This window comes from Trachypithecus francoisi, unplaced genomic scaffold (assembly GCF_009764315.1).
Source record: "Trachypithecus francoisi isolate TF-2019V2 unplaced genomic scaffold, Tfra_2.0 Lachesis_group12, whole genome shotgun sequence".
NCBI classification, from domain to species: domain Eukaryota; kingdom Metazoa; phylum Chordata; class Mammalia; order Primates; family Cercopithecidae; genus Trachypithecus; species Trachypithecus francoisi.
Window position 1 is genome coordinate 13,552,809 of NW_022681457.1, and position 19,176 is coordinate 13,571,984.

Below are 19,176 nucleotides of genomic sequence, written 5' to 3' on the forward strand. Positions count from 1 at the left end.
GCTCTACAGGTGATGGGAGCAGGGATTTGGTGGTTATGTTCTTCTCTGAGACTGTGCCCAGTGGGAATCACACAGGAAGAGAAGTATGTGTGCAAGGCATGGAGGACAGCAACTACTATGTATGGAGTGAATACATCTGGCTGTGCTCTTTCTGCCCTGGGCCGGGCACAGTGGCTCCTGCCTGTAATCCCAGCACTTTGGGAGGCCGAGGCTGGCAGATCACCTGAGGTCAGGAGTTTGAGACCAGGCTGACCACCATGGAGAAACCCCATCTCTACTAAAAATACAAAATTAGCTGGGCGGGGTGGCGCATGCCTGTAATCGCAGCTACTTGGGAGGCTGAGGCAGGAGAATCGCTTGAACCCGGGAGGTGTAGGTTGTGGTGAGCCGAGATCACGCCATTGTACTCTAGCCTGGGCAACAAGAGTGAAAACTCCATCTCAATAAAGAAGAAAGAAATCAAGAAAGTAGAAAATCATATTATCATATACTTTAATAGCACAACAAAATTACAAATTAATAATTGTGAATATTTTAGAATATATATGAAACAGCTGTTTGGTCAAAGACGAAATAAAAAAACTAAATCTGTTTAAGTAAAAATAAGTACTTTATATCAGATGATCAACATGAATACAAAATACCAAAGCTTGCCTAAAGCCTAAGCCAGGAATGGTGGCTCACGCCTGTAATCCCAGAACTTTGGGAGTCCAAGGTGGGTGGATCACCAGGTCAGGAGATAGAGACCAGCCTGGCCAACAGGCTGAAACCCTGCCTCTACTAAAAATACAAAAAATTAGCTGGGCGTGGTGGCGGGTGTCTGTAATCCCAGCTATTTGGGAGGATGAGGCAGGAGAATCGCTTGAACCCAGGAGGCAGAGATTGCAGTGGGCTGAGATTGTGCCACTGCACTCCAGCCTGGGTGACAGAGTGAGACTCTGTCTCAAAAAAAAAAAAAAAAAAGCCTATTCTATAGACAAGTGTGTCTCAAGCTTTTTGTCTCAAGACCCCTTCACACTCTTAAAGTCACTGAAGACTCTAAACAGTTTTTGTTTTGTTTTGTTTTCCTCCGAGGCAGAGTCTTGCTCTATTGTCCAGGCTGGAGAGCAGTGGCACAATCTCGGCTCACTGCAACCTCTGCCTCCCAGGTTCAAGTGATTCTCCTGCCTCAGCCTCCCGAGTAGCTGGGATTAAAGGCACCCGCCACCACGCCTGGCTAATGTTTGTATTTTTAGTAGAGACGGGGTTTCCCCATGTTAGCCAGGATGGTCTCGAACTCTTGATCTCGTGATCTGCCCACCTCAGCCTCCCAAAGTGCTGGGATTACAAGCGTGAGCCACCGTGCCCGGCTCCTAAACTGTTTTTGTTTATGTAAGTCCTATCAGTACTTGGTGTATTAGGAATTAAAATAGAAAAAAATTAATATGTTTTATTAAGATGATTTTTTTTTTTTTTTTGAGACGGAGTCTCGCTCTGTCACTCAGGCTGGAGTGCAGTGGCCGAATCTCAGCTCACTGCAAGTTCCACCTCGCAGGTTTACGCCATTCTCCTGCCTCAGCCTCCCGAGTAGCTGGGACTACAGGTGCCCGCCACCTCGCCTGGCTAGTTTTTTTGTATTTTTTTTTAGTAGAGACGGGGTTTCTCCGTGTTAGCCAGGATGGTCTCGATCTCCTGACCTCGTGATCCCTCCGTCTCGGCCTCCCAAAGTGCTGGGATTACAGGCTTGAGCCACCGCGCCCGGCCTTGCAGACAGCATCTTTAAAGAGCTAAAATAAGATCATTAGAGTGAGCCCTGGTCCATTATGACTGTTGTCCTTATAAAAACAGAAATTTGGAGACAGACAGCTTGTCACACACACAGGGAAAATGCCCTTTGAAGACAAAGTCAGAGATCTACAAGCCAAGGAATGCCAGAGATGGGCAGCAAACCACCAAAATCTAAGGAAAGGGATGGAACATACACTTTCTTGTAGCCCTCAGAAGGAACCAACTGTGCCAACACGTTGATCTCAGACTCCTGGCTTCCACAACTGTAACAATGACTTTATGTTGTTTAAGCCACCCCATTTGTGGTACGTTGTTACCAGAGCCCACATGACTCATACAACCTATTTTTAAAAATCACCTACTTGGCCGGGCGCGGTGGCTCAAGCCTGTAATCCCAGCACTTTGGGAGGCCGAGGTGGGTGGATCACGAGGTCAGGAGATCGAGACCCTCCTGGCTAACACGGTGAAACCCCGTCTCTACTAAAAATACAAAAAACTAGCCAGGTGCGGTGGCGGGCGCCTGTAGTCCCAGCTACTCGGAGGCTGAGGCGGGAGAATGGCGGGAACCCGGGAGGCGGAGCTTGCAGTGAGCTGAGATCGCGCCACTGCACTCCAGCCTGGGCGACACAGCGAGACTCCGTCTCAAAAAGAATAATAAAATAAAATAAAATAAAATAAAAATAAAAATAAAAATCACCGACTTTATGAAAAACAGCATTTTCCAAAACAGAAATAGGGAGAAGAGTGGCATTGTATGATATTTTTTCAAATCTCCTTAATGTCTGGCTTCACTGAAGGCAGTTGAGTTCCCATAGCTGCATGTCCCCATTGCATCTGTTACAATATGACTCATCCAGCAGCCTCTGGACAACTGTATTGTATATTCCCATAAAATGAGAGTGAAAGCTGCCGGGCGCGGTGGCTCAAGCCTGTAATCCCAGCACTTTGGGAGGCCGAGACGGGCGGATCACGAGGTCAGGAGATCGAGACCATCCTGGCTAACACGGTGAAACCCCGTCTCTACTAAAAAAAAACTACAAAAAACTAGCCGGGCGAGGTGGCGGCGCCTGTAGTCCCAGCTACCCGGGAGGCTGAGGCAGGAGAATGGCGTAAACCCGGGAGGCGGAGCTTGCAGTGAGCTGAGATCTGGCCACAGCACTCCAGCCTGGGTGACAGAGCAAGACTCTGTCTCAAAAAAAAAAAAAAAAAAACAAAGAGAGTGAAAGGAGAGAAGAATAGCACTGGGTAGTCCAGGAGAATGGAAAAACCCAAACAACAACTAAAACAAGCAGTAGGCAAAGAAATCACAGAATAACAAAACCCAAAACAAAGGAGAGAGAAGACAGCCAAAACCCTGGTCAGCGTGACATGTCCATGACTCTTCCAGGCAAACCCAAATAAGGGAGAAAGGGGGCGGTAACTGGGGTGGGGGTGGGGGTGGGGGGAGGACGGTGCCTGAAATCCCCTCCTTTTCCAGATACCAGTGACTATTCCACCCATAATTAAACACCCATAAAATGAGAAATGCAAACAATGCTGGGTGTGACTCAGGAGCCAGGAACCACTCCCCCACACTTGTCTCCTGTGTTTCCTTTCACTTTGCAATGAAAGCTTCTTGCTTTTCTGCTTATTCTGACTTATCCCTGAATTCTTTCCTGCGATGGCTTCAAGAACCTGGACACCAACTGGCACTGGCATCCAGTGACCCTCCTGAGCCCTCTGGCAACAAAAGAAAACGCCAACATCTCATTATTATTATGAACTTAGTTTTGAGCCCACTGATACCTTGAAAGGATCTCAGGAACATCCAGGGCTCCCTGACCCACACTTTAAGAACTACTGCAATAGACAAACTCCTACCTTATAATCAAGGAGATAAACAAGAACTAGGAAAAAAAAAAAAAAAAAAAAAGACTGGGTGCGTTTTTGTAATCCCAGCACTTTGGGAGGTCAAGATGGGTGGACTGCTTAAGATCAGGAGCTCAGGACCATCCTAGGCAGCATTGCAAAACCCTATCTCTACAAAAAAAAAAAAAAAAAAAATACAAAAATGAGCTGGGCATGGTGGCATGACGCTGAGGTGGGAGAATCCTTTGAGCCCAGGAGGTTGAAGCTGTAGTGAGCCATGATGCTCTCTGGACTGGGCAACAGATGAGACCCTGTCTCAAAAAAAAAAAAAAAAAAAAAAGGAGGAAAGAGGAAATAATAGGACATCAAAATAACAGATTCCACACGATTAGAACTAGGAGGAAAGCTGAGCCCAGTGACTGGCTCCAAAATGAACACACAGGTTTGGGCACAGTGGCTCATTCCTGTAATCCCAGCACTTTCAGAGGCTGAGGCAGACAAGATTGCTTTGAGCTCTGAAGTTCGAGACCCGCCTGGGCAAAATGGCAAAATCCAGTCTCTATAAAAATTAGCCCGGCCGGGTGCGGTGGCTCACGCCTGTAATCCCAGCACTTTGGGAGACTGAGGCGGGCGGATCACGAGGTCAGGAGATCGAGACCATCCTGGCTAACACGGTGAAACCCCATCTCTACTAAAAATACAAAAAATTAGCCGGGCGTGGTGGCGGGCACCTGTAGTCCCAGCTACTCGGAGGCTGAGGCAGGAGAATGGCGTGAACCTGGGAGGCAGAGCTTGCAGTGAGCTGAGATCTGGCCACTGCACTCCAGCCTGGGCGACAAAGCGAGACTCCATCTCAAAAAAAAAAAAAAAGAAAAAGAAAAAAAGAAAAAAAAAAGCCCGGTGTGGTGGCTCTCACCTGTGCTCCCAGCTACTCAGGAGGCTGAGGCTAGAGGATAAGTTGAGCCTGGGAAGCAGAGGTTACAGTGGATGAAGATTGCACCACTGCATTCCAGCCTGGACAACAGAGTGAGACCCTGTCTCAAAAAACAAATAAACAAACAACAAAAAAAGAACACACAGGCTTCCCCTAAAGAGAAGATAATAGATCCTTGCACACCTGCCCCTACCTCTCCAACACTGGTGGCCACTGTTCAGGGGAAGGCAATACATCCTCCTAGGATCTTCTTTGCCTGCAGAGAAGGGGGTGCTGCTGGGAGCTTTCGGGTTCTCCCAATAGAAGACAGATTTGGTCTCCTGGAAAGGCTGCCTGATTGAGTTCCCACAGCAGCTGCCGCTTGCTCAGGTGAGTGAAGACATCTGTCAAAAGACAGAATTTTATTTTTATTTTTATTTTTTGAGATGGAGTCTCACTCTGTCGCCCAGGCTGGAGTGCAGTGGCGCAATCTTAGCTCACTACAACCTCCACCTCCTGGGTTCAAGCGATTCTCCTGTCTCAGCCTCCCGAGTAGCTGGGTTTACAGGCACCTGCCACCACACCTGGCTAATTTTTGTATTTGTAGTAGAGATAAGGTTTCACCGTGTTGGTCAGGCTAGTCTCAAACTCCTGACCTCAGGTGATCCACCCACCTCAGCCTTCCAAAGTGCTGGGATTACAGGCATGATCCACTGCACCCAGCCAAAAGAAAAAATTTTAACAAATTTGGTTAAAGATCAAATTGGCTTTTATTTGTGATTCAGGAATCTGGGCAGCCTCCACTCTGCAAAACAGAATGACGGCTCCCACCGGGCCGTCAGTGGTTTTTGTAAGGTGGGAACAAGGAAACAGAACAATAGAGAAAAGGCTAATTAGTTAACTAACTAGGTTACTTTTCTCGTAGGGATTAAAGCAGAGGGGACTTCCTTATTATGCTGACTCAGGTAGACTGGAAATCTGGTTTGTTTAGGGATCTACCTGCTTAAAGTATCAATCTGATTATGTGGCATTTAGCCTAAGTGACTCTGTCTTGGTTTGGTCTGGTCTCATGAGGCCTAGAGCAGGAGCTCAGTCCAAAACCATGTCCTCTCATAATTTTGTGTAACTTGCCTAACACCTGCGCCTTCTCAGGAGCGAGGTCCAGCAAAGAGCAGAGAGGGTACAGGGCCAGAAGGATGTGAGAGAGTGTGGCCAGTTCAAGCCCCTCAGGAGTCAGCTGCTCTGTCCCCACTGGTGACTTCTTCACTCCTTCAACACTGTGTGAAGGGCCATGTCATGGTTGATCTTCAGTCCCTCAGACTACACCATCAGCCCCATGGGGGTGAGCAAATAACAAGTAACTACACTCTTCCCTGCTATGTGTCTGCCTCTTAGTAAAAATTAAACAAAATTAAAAATTGTTGCGGTTTGAATGCAACATTTTTGAATGGAAATCTGCTTTCTCATTTTTCTTTTTTAATAATTTTTTTTTTTTTTTTTTGAGACAGAGTCTTGCTGTTTCCCAGGCTGGAGTGCAGTGGCCTGACCTCAGCTAACGGCAACCTCTGTCTCCCAGGTTCAAGCGATTCTCCTGCCTCAGCCCCCTGAGAAACTGGGACTACAGGTGTCCACCACCACGCCCAGCTAATTTTTGTATTTTTAGTAGAGACGGGGTTTCACCGTATCGAGCCAGGCTGGTCTCGAACTCCTGACGTCGAGCCTCCGCCCGCCTCAGCCTCCCAAAGTGCTGGGATTACAGGGGTTAACCACGGCACCCGACTTTTAATAAACATTTTAATGGACTACAACAAACCCACAGAAAAGACACATCACAAAGTGAACACCCACAAGGAGAAGCAATAGGACTGTCAGAGGCGTTCGACCCAGAGCAACTGCATTTTGAGCGAGGACTAGGAAAATGAGGCTGGGCTGCATTCCCAGAAAAGTAGGTATTCCTAACCTCTAGATGTTTACGGTTAAGGGAACAAATTAATAATGTTTACCAAAACAGACCCAGACTTGGGAGTGTCCAAATATCCCGGTATCTAGAGAATAAAGGCATTCCTAATTTTGCTTTAAAAATAATATAGAGGCCGGGCGCGGTGGCTCAAGCCTGTAATCCCAGCACTTTGGGAGGCCGAGACGGGCGGATCACGAGGTCAGGAGATCGAGACCATCCTGGCTAACACGGTGAAACCCCGTCTCTACTAAAAAAATACAAAAAACTAGCCGGGCGAGGTGGCGGGCGCCTGTAGTCCCAGCTACTCGGGAGGCTGAGGCAGGAGAATGGCGTAAACCCGGGAGGCGGAGCTTGCAGTGAGCTGAGATCCGGCCACTGCACTCCAGCCTGGGCGACAGAGCGAGACTCCGTCTCAAAAAAAAAAAAAAATAATAATAATAATATAGATTCTTGAAAAATACAGTAATTAAGAAATTAATTCTTTTTCACAAACCCTTGTAGCAGAGCACATCGCCCCAGAATCTATTTTTAGCCTATATATATGCAAGCATTGTGCCTAGGGTGCATGCGTTCCTCCTCTTACTTTCAGGAACGTCCTACTGTCCATGGAGTAGCTCTTCTTTCACAACTTTACTTTTTTAACACATTTGATTTTACTTTGCACTGCGGACTCGCCCTGAATTCTTTCTTGCGCGAGATCCAAGAACCCTCTCCCTTGGGGTCTGAATCGGACCCCTTTCCTGTAACAGGACCAGCGCTCCGAGACTCCCCGTCGTTCCAGCCGCTACCCCCAAAATCTTTTTTATGAACAAACCCCTAAGTCGTCCTGTGACTGATGCCTGATGCGTGTGCGTTTTAGGCACCGCGGTGCAGAGGGTGAAGCGGAACCCCGGGCCTCCTCCCGCGCAAGCTCCCGGGAAGAGCAGGCCCGGCCCGCGGAGACGTGCACGGCCCACAGCGAACGATCCCCAGCCCCACAATCCGCCATGTCTCGGGGTGCGCCCGCGCTCCCTACCCACGACTGAGGCCTCTGGTTGCCGCCACTCTAGAGGTCATCGCAGCCCGAAGCAACACCGCCCCCACCAGCCCCAACTGAGCGCTCCCATTGGCCAGAGGCCAGCGGGTGGAGGCTCCCATTGGCCATCGGCCATAATGCTTCCATTGGTCGAAGGCCAGGCCGGCGGAGACTCCCATTGGCCGAGAGCTGTGGCTCGCCGCACGACCTACTGGGAGTTGTAGTCGCCGCGTCGCCGGTGCGGCCGCCATTGTCCGGCGTTCGGCGAGTCGGGTGGTCCCCTTTGGCTGGAGTGCCTCTCTGGTCTGGGGATCACCTCAGGCGCTGTCCTTCACTGGGCGATCCAGCATGGACCCCGGGGACGAAGGGGCAGCGGAGGTGAAGTCTGTGGGGCCGCCGGCGACCCGGCTTCAGGTAACAATAACAACAATAACGACGGCCGCGGGCTCCGGGCAAGCGTCTGCCGCGGAGACAGACCCTTTCACCTCGCGGCGCGATGAGGGCGGCACCGCTGTTAAGCCCTTGACACGTGGGGAAACTGAGGCGCGGGTCGGGGCGTGGTGACCGGCCTGGCGGGTTAGAGGGGGGACCGGGCTTCCAACCAGGCGCCTGGCCCCCGAATGCGCATGCTCCACGCGGCCGTGTCCTCCCCAGGGCTGGGGTCAGTCATTCCCGAGAGAATCCGGCAGGCCCAGCTCCCGCGTTCGGCTCCGCCCCTCGACACCCTTACCCGTTCCAGGAAGGTCTGTCCTCGTGTTGACGGATAACAGTAACTGTAGCGTTGGCCAGGTGCCCAGGTGGCACGAATCATCGAATAGAGATGCTTTAACGCGTGGAGTCAGCCGACACCCACCGGGACCCCAGCACCGCGGAGCCCCTGCCCTGGGGCTTGGGCACAACCTCTTGGGGGCAACGATGGGTCACCACGCACTGAGTGTGACGAGAGTGACTACCAGGGTCGTCCCCTGCGAGACTGTGGGAGAGCTGCAGTGCAGGGCGGCCAGTGCTTGCAGGGCCAGCTGGCCAGGAGAGCTCCACTTTCTAGACAAAGTGGCTGCTGCCTGTGTTCTCCATAAAGTGCTGCCTAGCGTGGCAGGAAACAACCATAATTATACTTCCTCAAGCTCTGCAACTTTGAAATTATGTACTTTTTTTTTTTTTTTGTCGTTGGTTTGTTCATGGGGATTTGCATTATTTCAGATTTGGTACACAGAGTGAGACTTGATAATCTTAGGTTGCAGGTTTTCAAATGTGTGTTACTTCAAATTTGCGTGAAATGCTACCACATTTTAGTTTGTTCTTGCTATGGATGGGGGACATGGAATGACAGTAAGAAAGGCTTGAGAGAAAGTGTATTAGTTACCTGTTGCTGTGTAACTCAAAACTTCATGACCTGGAACAACAATAAAGATCTCACAGTTTCCAACAGTTAGGAGTACTAGAATGACCTAGCTGGTGGTTCTGGTCCAGGCCCATGAAATTACAGTGAAGATGTCAGCATAGCTCTTGTCACCTGAGACTTAATTGAGGCTGGAGGATCTACCTCCAAGATGGCTCACTCACATGTCTGTTGATAGGAGACCTCAGTTGTTCTCCATGTAGGCCTCTCTTTGAAACTGCTGGGGATCCTTTCAACATGGCATCTGGCTTCCCACAGAACAAGCGATCCAGGAGAGGGCAAGGTAGAAACTGTAACACCTTCCATGACCTGAATTCAGAATTCACACTCCTGTCACTTCTACAGTGTCTTACTGGTTACAAAGTCAGCCTTGTTCAGTGTTGGAGGGGACCACACCAGGGCTGGAGGTCATTGGCAGAGGTGGTGGGAGAGCATCTTGGAGACTGTCCATCACAGGAGACAAGGACCAGAATGGAGAGCTTCAAGGTTCAGTGTTTTATCTGGTTATCTGTGTCTGCTGTAACAATTCACTAGAAATTTTGTGGCTCAGAACAACGTTTGTCCTTATGGTTCTGGAGGTCAGAAGTCTGAAACTGGTTTTCTGGGCTGGAATCAAGGCATGAGCAGAGTTACCCTCCCTACCAAGGCTCTGTGAGAGCTACAGACCTTCTATTCCTTGCCTCATGGCCCTTTGCCCGTCTTCAAAGCCAGCAGTGTAGCATGTTGCTTCAGTGATCATATTGCCTTATGTCTTCTATAGTCACAGCTGCCTCTGTCTACCTCTCATAAAGACATTTGTGATTGCAATTAGGGCCCACCTGGATAATCCAGGATAATTTTTCTGTTTGAAAATCCGAATCACATCTGCACAGTTCATTTTACCATATATAGTAATATTCACAGGTTCTAGGAACTAGGACCTGGATATCCTTGGAGGCCATTATATATCTCAGTCTACCATAGCCAGGCTGAGAGGAGCCGTCCAGTATCCAGTGATGAGAAGGAGCCACTCACATGTTTTAAGCAGGACTGGCATAGGGTTGAAAAAAACCCACTCATGCATTAGGGGCTGGTGGAAAGGGAGATACTGACAGCTCAACTAAGGCAGTGGGGAAAAGAGAGGAGTGGTTAAGGCCCAGTGGCCAGGTGTTGGCTGATGCTGGGGTGGCCTGGGCAGCAGAAGGATGTGTAAAGGAGAAACATCTGAGCACAGTCCCACCCCTTCAGCCTCCAGAAGTGCAAGACAAGAGGGATCTGAGGTGGGGTAGAAAGAACATCATGAGACAGCAAGGAGTGGGCTTCTGCTAGAATTCCAGGAAGGAGGCCAAGAGGAGGCATGAAGGACTTGTATGATACTATGGAGAACTCTCATGGCTTGGACAGACCAGTACTCAGTGGACCTGGTGTCTAGGCTGTCACCAGTGACTCTTGCAGAATGGGTGATGATGGGAGGTGGGGGCAGGAGGCACGGGAAGCACGTATCAAAATTGGTGGACATTCTGAGTGGAGGAAAGTAAAGACACAGAGACAGGAGCAGAGACCTCAGTTCCCAACCAAAGGCATCTTTCTGTATGTTTCCTATCAGAGCCACCTGCTACCTATACTAAAATTTCTTTGGTGTTTTTTAATCTACTCACGTTTTTCTTTTCTTTTTTTTTTTTTGAGTCGGAGTCTGGCTCTGTCGCCCAGGCTGGAGTGCAGTGGCCGGATCTCAGCTCACTGCAAGCTCCACCTCCCGGGTTTACGCCATTCTCCTGCCTCAGCCTCCCGAGTAGCTGGGACTACAGGCGCCCGCCACCTCGCCCAGCTAGTTTTTGTGTGCGTGTGTGTGTGTTTTAGTAGAGACGGGGTTTCACCGTGTTAGCCAGGATGGTCTTGATCTCCTGACCTCGTGATCCGCCCGTCTCGGCCTCCCAAAGTGCTGGGATTACAGGCTTAAGCCACCGTGCCCGGCCCTACTCACGTTTTTCTTAAAAGGAAATGTCCTTTTAAAATTGAAGTATTTGGGGCCTGGTGCAGTGGCTCATGCCTGTAATCCCAGCACTTTGAGAGGCCGCAGCGGATGGATCACTTCAAGTTAGGAGTTCAAGACCAACCTGGCCAATATGGTGCAACCCCATCTCTACTAAAAGTACAAAAATTACCTGGGTTTGGTGGCACATGCCTGTAATCCCAGTTAATTGGGAAGCTGAGGTGGGAGAATCACGTGAACCTGGGAGATGGAGGTCGCAGTGAACCAAGATTGCACCCACTGTACTGCAGCCTAGTCAACAGAGTGAGGCCCTGTCTCAAAAAATAAAAAAATTGAAGTATTTGGTGTGTGTGGTTTGGTTTGGTTTCGTTTTTTAACCTAGCAGCAACACTGATGGTTTGTGGTTTTGATTTTTCATTTCCCTGATGACTAATGATGTTGACCATCTTTTCATGTACTTATTTGCCATTTGTGTATCTTCTTTTATGTATTCTTCAAATGACTATACAGATTCTTTGCCTGTTTTGACTGGGTTGTCTTTTTTTTTTTTTTTTTTTGAGACAGAGTCTCGCTCTGTCACCCAAGCTGGAGTGCACTGGCCAGATCTCAGCTCACTGCAAGCTCCGCCTCCCGGGTTCATGCTATTCTCCTGCCTCAGCCTCCTGAGTAGCTGGGACTACAGGCGCCCGCCACCTCGCCCGGCTATTTTTTTTTTTTTTTTTTTGAGACGGAGTCTCACTCTGTCGCCCAGGCTGGAGTGCAGTGGCCGGATCTCAGCTCACTGCAAGCTCCGCCTCCTGGGTTCACGCCATTCTCCTGCCTCAGCCTCCCAAGTAGCTGGGACTACAGGCGTCCGCCACCTCGCCTGGCTAGTTTTTTTTTTGTATTTTAGTAGAGACGGGGTTTCACCGTGTTAGCCAGGATGGTCTCGATTTCCTGACCTCGTGATCCGCCCGTCTCGGCCTCCCAAAGTGCTGGGATTACAGGCTTGAGCCACCATGCCCGGCCTGGGTTGTCTTTTTATTACTGAGTTGTATGTGTTCATTACATATTCTAGATACAAGTCTCTTATCAGAAATGTGATTCCCAATTATTATCTCCCATTCTGTGAGTTGTCTTTTCACTTTCTTGCTAATGTCCTTTGAACTACAAAAGTTTTTGTTTTGATTACATTTTGTTGCTTATGCTTTTTGTTTCATGTCTGAAAATCCTTTGCCAAATCCAAGGTTACAAAGATTTATCTCTGTTTTCCTCTAAGAGTTTTATAGTTTTAGCTCTTTTTATTTTATTTTATTTTTATTTATTTATTTATTTTTGAGACGGAGTCTCGCTGTGTCGCCCAGGCTGGAATGCAATGGCACGATCTTGGCTCACTGCAACCTCTGCCTCCTGGGTTCAAGCAATTCTCCTGCCTCAGCCTCCTGAGTACCTGGAACTACAGGTGCACGCTGCCACACCCAGCTACTTTTTCATATTTTAGTAGAGATGGGGTTTCACCATGTTACCCAGGCTAGTCGCGAACTCCTAAGCTCCAGCAATTCGCCCGCCTCAGCCTCCCAAAGTGCTGGGATTACAGGCATGAGCCCCCGCGCCCAACCTCTTACATTTATGGCTTTGTTTTTATTTTATTTTATTTTATTTTATTTTATTTCTCTTTTTTTTTGTTTGTTTGTTTGAGACAGGATGTCACTCTGGTTGCTTAGGCTGGAGTGCAGTGGCATGATCTTGGCTCGCTGCAACCTCCACCTCCCAGACTCAAACACTCGTCCTATGTCAGCCTCTCAAGTAGCTGGAACTACAGGCAGCCTGGCTAATTTTTTTCCTTTCTTTTCTTTCTTTTTTTTTTTTTTTTTTTTTTTTTTGTAGAGGCAGGGTTTTACCATGTTGCCCAGGCCGGTCTTGATCTCCTGGACTCAGGTGATCTGCCTGACTCAGCCTCACAAAGTGCTGGGATTACAGGCATGAGCCGCTCTGCCCAGCCAGCCTGATTTGTTTTGAGTTAATTTTTATAATAGTATAAGGTAGAAGTCTGTGTTGGTTTGAATGTGTCCCCCAAATTTCATGTGTTGATAGTATTTGAAGGTGGTGACTTTTGGGAGAAATTTAGGATTAGAAAAGGTTATCAGGATGGGACTCCCTTGATGGGACTAGTGGCTTTAGAAGGAGAGAGAGACCTGATCTGGCACAGTCTTACCCTCTCGCCATGTGATGCCCTCCACCATCTTATGACACAACAAGAAGGCCCTCACCAGATGCCAGTACCATGAAATTAGACTTCCCAGCCTTCAGAACTGTAAGAAATAAACTTTTTTTTTTTTTTTTTGAGTCGGAGTCTCACTCTGTCACCCAGACTGGCCTGGCGTGCAGTGGTGTGATCTTGGCTCACTGCACGCTCTGCCTCCCGGGTTCACGCCATTCTCCTGCCTCAGCCTCCCATGTAGCTGGTACTACAGGCGCCCGCCACCACGCCTGGCTAATTTTTTGTATTTTTAGTAGAAACAGGGTTTCATCGTATTAGCCAGGATGGTCTTGATCTCCTGACCTTGTGATCTGCCCGCCTTGGCCTCCCAAAGTGCTGGGATTACAAGCGTGAACCACCACACTCGGCCCAGAAATCAACTTTCTTTATCCAAGTTATTGAAAGAGAGAACAAAACTTTCTTTATAAATTACCTCGTCTTTAGGAGGAGAAGGTGGGAGGATCACTTGAGGTCATGAGTTGGAGACCAGCCTGGCCAACGAACACGGAGAAACCCTGTCTCTTCTAAAAAATACAAAAATTAGCTGGATTTGGTGGCGTGTACCTGTAGTCTCAGCTACTCAGGAGGCTGAGCCAGGAGAATGAACTGAATCCGGGAGGCAGAGGTTGCAGTGAGCTAAGATTGTGCCACTGCACTCCAGCCTGATTGACAGAGTAAGACTCCATCTCGAGGGAAAAAAAAAACAATAAATTATCCAGTCTGTGATAATTGGTTACAGCAACAGAAAATACGCTGAGACAGGGACTATCTTTTTTTTTTTTTTTTTTTTTTTTTTGAGACGGAGTCTCGCTCTGTCGCCCGGGCTGGAGTGCAGTGGCCGGATCTCAGCTCACTGCACGCTCCGCCTCCCGGGTTTACGCCATTCTCCTGCCTCAGCCTCCCGAGTAGCTGGGACTACAGACGCCCGCCACCTCGCCCGGCTAGTTTTTTGTATTTTTTTTAGTAGAGACGGGGTTTCACCGTGTTCGCCAGGATGGTCTCGATCTCCTGACCTCGTGATCCGCCCGCCTCGGCCTCCCAAAGTGCTGGGATTACAGGCTTGAGCCACCGCGCCCGGCCATACAGGGACTATCTTTACTCTTTTGCATGTGGCTATCCAGATGTCCTGTAGGAAGTGTTTGTAAACCACTTAATCATTATACAGCCCCCAAGGGGTGATGCTTTGTTGACATGGAAACTGGGAAGCAAAGATGCTTCTTGGGGACGAAGTGACTGAGCCAAGACTCTGATCCAGAAATATCTGGCTTTCAAGCATGGCTGTAGAAGGGCTTTGTTTATGGGACACATTTTAGGTAATGTTGCATCAACTTATAAAAGTCAGAATTCTTCACATAAAGGCCACGTGCAGCAGCTCACGCCTGTATTCCCAGCACTTTGGGAGGCCGAGGCAGATGGATCACTTGAGGCTAGAGGTTTGAGACCACCCTGGCCAACATGGTAAAACCTCGTCTTTACTAAAAACACAAAAATTAGCTGGGCGTGGTGATGCGCTCCTGTAGTCCCAGCTATTAGGGAGGCTGGGGCAGGAGAATCACTTGAACCCGGGAGGCAGAGGTTGCAGTAAGCGGAGGTGTGGCACCACTGCACTCCAGCCTGCGTGACAGAGCAAGACTCTACCTCAAAAAGAAAAATAATTTTTCACATAAAAATCTGACCTAATTTTCGGCTTCTCTTCAGAGATGAGCAGTTCTGACAACGGGGCCTGTATTTTCCCATAATCCGTCAGTTCTGGGTCCCGGCTGCTCCTTCAGACAGGGGCCATGCTCCCTCTCACCTCCAGTCCCACCACTCACAGGTGAGTGCCCTTGTGGGCTCTGAAACTGGCCCACTTCTGTCATGGGAGCCTGCTTTGCCCTGAAAGCAGGTGAATTTCTGACCCCAGCCTCATGTCCTCTTTTCAGGAAGGATGATGAACCTCACTTTGGGTGTTTTTTTTTTTTTTTTAAGGTGGAGTCTCGCTCTGTCGCCTCAGCTAGAGTGCAGTGGTGCAATCTTGGCTCACTGCAAGCTCTGCCTCCTGGACTCAAGTGATTCTCCTGCCTCACCTTCCCAAGTAGCCGGGATTACGCATGTGCCACCTCGCCCAGCCAATTTCACTTTGTATCTAAGTGTTAGTGAGTGTATTAGTTAGCTGCTGTGTAACACACTATCCTAAAACAGTGTCTGTTTTACTTAAAACCTGCACATTGGTGGTGTAGGCCACTCTCTGCCGGTACCCTCATCTGTCTTGACGAGGTAGGTCAGCTCTGCTTGGCGTTGATTTGGTGAGTCCTCTCACATGTCCTCAGTGTACAACCCACACCTATGTGTAGTGGCCTAATAGGTGCCCAGTGAGACCCGACTCCCGTCATTCATAACGTGCAGTCTCTCGCGACACGGGCCTGCCTGTTTTCTCCTTTTCCATTCTTCCTCTGCCAGAAAGCGCTGATGGAGATAGTCCAGCTGATTGAGAATGTGTGTGATGTTTCAGGAACCAGTGACCTTCCGGGATGTGGCTGTGGACTTTACCCAGGAGGAATGGGGGCAGCTGGACCCTACCCAGAGGATCCTCTACCGTGACGTGATGCTGGAGACCTTTGGGCACCTGCTCTCCATAGGTAAGACCGGCTTCGCGAGGTGCGACAGCTGATTTTCCCCGGGTTATAAGTCCTGGGGCCTCTGGTGTGAGGACCTGACCTTGGGTCCTCACTCCCTGTGGGGAGTGCATGAAGAGGGAGGTCTGCCCTTTTCCATCGCAGTGCAGAGCTTCACCGACTTCGCCATGTTGTGAGGCGCCCACATGTCCTCTCAGTCAGGAGTCTGGTCTGGAGCCCGGGCTTGTTGTTCTGTCCCAAGCAGCCCCTCGCCTCCTGTGTTTTTACCCATTTCCAGGTCCTGAGCTTCCGAAGCCCGAAGTCATCTCCCAGCTGGAGCAAGGGACCGAGCTATGGGTGGCTGAGAGAGGAACCATCCAGGGCTGCCATCCAGGTGAGAACCCACTCTGTGGGAGCAGCTAATGGGAGCAGCCCGGCAGGTCACTGGAGATGCACTTCATGGGAAGGGTGGTGGTTGGTGGTCCTGAAGCCCACCCCGTTCACTAGGAGTACACAGGACTCAGCATCAAGTCACGCTGACAGCTCTCAGTATAGTGAGACCAACAAAGGGGAAAGGCGCATGGGGGTAAGTCAGAGGAAACCAGGCATGAGCCTCCAGAGTCCCCTCACTGTGGAGTCACTCAGGGTGTGCCAGGCTCCCCAGCACTCAGGTGTGACACCTCATGAGACATGCACTCTACCAGGGAATCTTGTCAGAGACTCAGTGCTAGGAGTTTTGACTGAGGCTGTCACATAGACACTCTCTGCCTAGCACAGACCAAGGTTCCAGACTACCAGGAGAAAGCCAGTGTTTAGAATAAACCACATAGTGTGTGCAGTGTGGGTAGAGTAAACCACTCTCATCAGTTAGGGTGGTAGGAACCATCCCCAGATCCAAATTCTCAGTTGCAGCCAAGGGCTAAGCTTGTGAACAGGCTTCTCCTAAGAATGCTGGTCTCAGGCCTGCCCTGTTAAATCTTTTCTGCACGGTGCTCCATAGCCTTCTCACCTGTGCTCCCCATCTTCTAAGCTCAGAGGTCATCACCTCTGCTCCAGTGCTCAGAATCCCACCCCTTCCTCCCTCTCAGCTTCATCTTCCTTTCTAGGTTCCAGGTCATTCCCTCTCTCACCAGCCTTCTCAGCTTGTCCTTTCTGTGGGATCATTTCTAATGTGTGAACCTGCCCTTCATCTTCTCCATTTCATTCTTGCATGTCCAGATTCTTCGTGTTTTGTGTTTTGTTTTGTTTTGAAGACAGGGTCTCACTCTGTCACCTAGGCTGGAGTGCAGTGGCGTGATCATGGTTCACTGCAGCCCTGACCTCCGTAGTCCAAATGATCCTCCCACCTCACCCTCCCGAGCAGCTGGGATTACAGGTGTGCACCACCACGTCCTGGTAATTTTTGTATTTTAAGTAGAGATGGGGTTTTACCATGTTGCCCAGGCTGGGCTCGAACTCCTGGGCTCAAGCAATCCACCTACTTTGGCCTCCCAAAGTGCTGGGACCACAGGCATGAGCCACCGTGCCCAGCTTTTTTTTTTTTTTTTTTTAAGACAGTCTCTGTTGCATAGGCTGGAGTGGCAGTGGTGTGATCATGGCTCACTGCAGCCTCAGCCTTTCTGGCACAAATGATCCTCCTGCTTCAGCCTCTTGAGTAGCTGGGACTACAGGTGTGTACTCCCGCACCTGGCTAATTTTCTTTTTAAATTTTTTTGTGGAGACACAGAGTCGCACTGTGTTGCCCAGGCTGGTCTCAAACTCCTGGGCTCAAGCAATCCTCCTGTCTTGTCCTCTCAGAGTGCTGGGATTACAGGCATTAGCCACTGCACCTGGCTTTTTTTTTTTTTTTTTTTTGAGACAGTCTCACTGTTTTGCACAGGCTGGAGTGCTGTTGCATGATCTCAGTCTCCTAGGCTCAAGTGATCCACCTACCTCAGCCTCCTTAGTAGCTGTTACTACTACAGGTGTGTACCACCCTGCCCAGCTAATTTTCTTGATTTTTTTCTTTTTCTTTTTTAAAAATTATTATTATTATTTTTTTTTTTTTTAGAGATGGGGTCTCACCATCTTGTCCAGGCTGCAGGCTGCTCAGACTAACTCCTTGGCTCAAGCAATCCTGCCTCAACCTCCTAAGTACTGGGATTATAGGTGTAAGCCACTATGCCTGACTTTTTGTCTGTTTGTTTGTGTGGTTTTTTTTTGTTGTTGTTGTTTTAAAGTAGAGATGAGATTTTTCTACACTGCCCAGGCTGGTCTCAAATTCCTGAGCTCAAGCAGTCCTCCTGTCTCAGCCACTGAAAGTGCTGGGGTTACAGGTGTGAGCCACTGTACCTGGTCACATGTCTAGATTGTGTAAACTTGTTCCCCACATCCTTCTTTATTCTCTTATCAGTAAGAATTGTGTTTAGCTATAAATATCCTAAAACCAGGCTGGAGCAGCTCAAAAAAAAAAAAAAAAAAAGACAGAAGCATTTTTCTCATTAAACAGGAGCCCCAAGTCTGCTGGTACTGACTTGGCATCTCAGAGGTGCCAAGGCTGATTGTTCTGTGATTTTCCCAGGCTGTCCTTGGGATTACAGTGCAGCTACAGCAGCTCTAGCCATCACAATTGTGCTCCATGCAGGAAGGAGGGGAAGAGGTAGGAAGAATGCTGCCAGCCACATCTGTCCCCTTTTGACAGAACTCCAGATGTCACCTATTGGGATCTCTTCAGCCAGAATGAGGTCACCTCCGCTTGCACTGACCCTAGTTGCTAGGGACGCTGGAAAGCTAGGGGGTGTCTAGATTGTCATAATTGGCTTGGGCAAGTCATGATCCCTTTGCTGTGGCTGGTGTATTGGTACCCTGAGCACATTCTAGAGCAAATAGCATCTGGCCATGGGATGTACAACCAGCAGTGCCTGCAGACTAGCCTCCCACCCAAATACTTCTGATGCCACCCAGGGTTTTCTGATTCTGCAGAAAAACACGTGTGCCCCCATGATAGCCTATGACCCATCAACCGGGAGTGGGGTGAATCTGCTGCAGACCCTGTTCTCCTGCCCCTTTCGTTGGTTGTCACTGCTCCAGCCTGGGCAACAGAGCAAAACTCTGTCTCAAAAAAAGAAAAAAAAAAAACAAAGGACAGATTTATTTTCTTATAGTTGTGGAGGTCAGAAGTTCAAAATGGTTCATCAGGGCTAGTTCCTCTGGCAGCTCCCAGAGAGAATGCATTTCTGTCTTTCTCAGCAACTGGAGGCTGCCCAGACTCTTTGGCTCATAGACCCTTCCTCCATCTTCAGAGTGCTTCAGTCTGACCCATTTCCATTGTCACAACCCCTTCCCTGACTCAGACCCTTCTGCTTCCCTCCTATATGGACTCTTTGGTCAGATTTAGGGCCCCACGATAGTCTCCCATTTCAAGATTCTTTTTTTTGAGACAGAGTCTCGCTCTGTCACAAGGCTGGAGTGCAGTGGTGTGATCTTAGCT

At 49.1% G+C, this 19,176-nt stretch overlaps 1 protein-coding gene across 1 annotated transcript in view; it reads left to right on the forward strand.

Annotated features, from left to right (window-relative positions):
- Positions 1 to 19,176, forward strand: part of ZNF8 (zinc finger protein 8) — a 69,172-nt gene that overhangs the window by 43,051 nt on the left and 6,945 nt on the right. Inside the window, 2 exon segments of the mRNA XM_033224714.1 lie at positions 15,605 to 15,731; positions 16,006 to 16,101. Of these exon segments, the coding sequence (XP_033080605.1) occupies positions 15,605 to 15,731; positions 16,006 to 16,101 (223 nt within the window).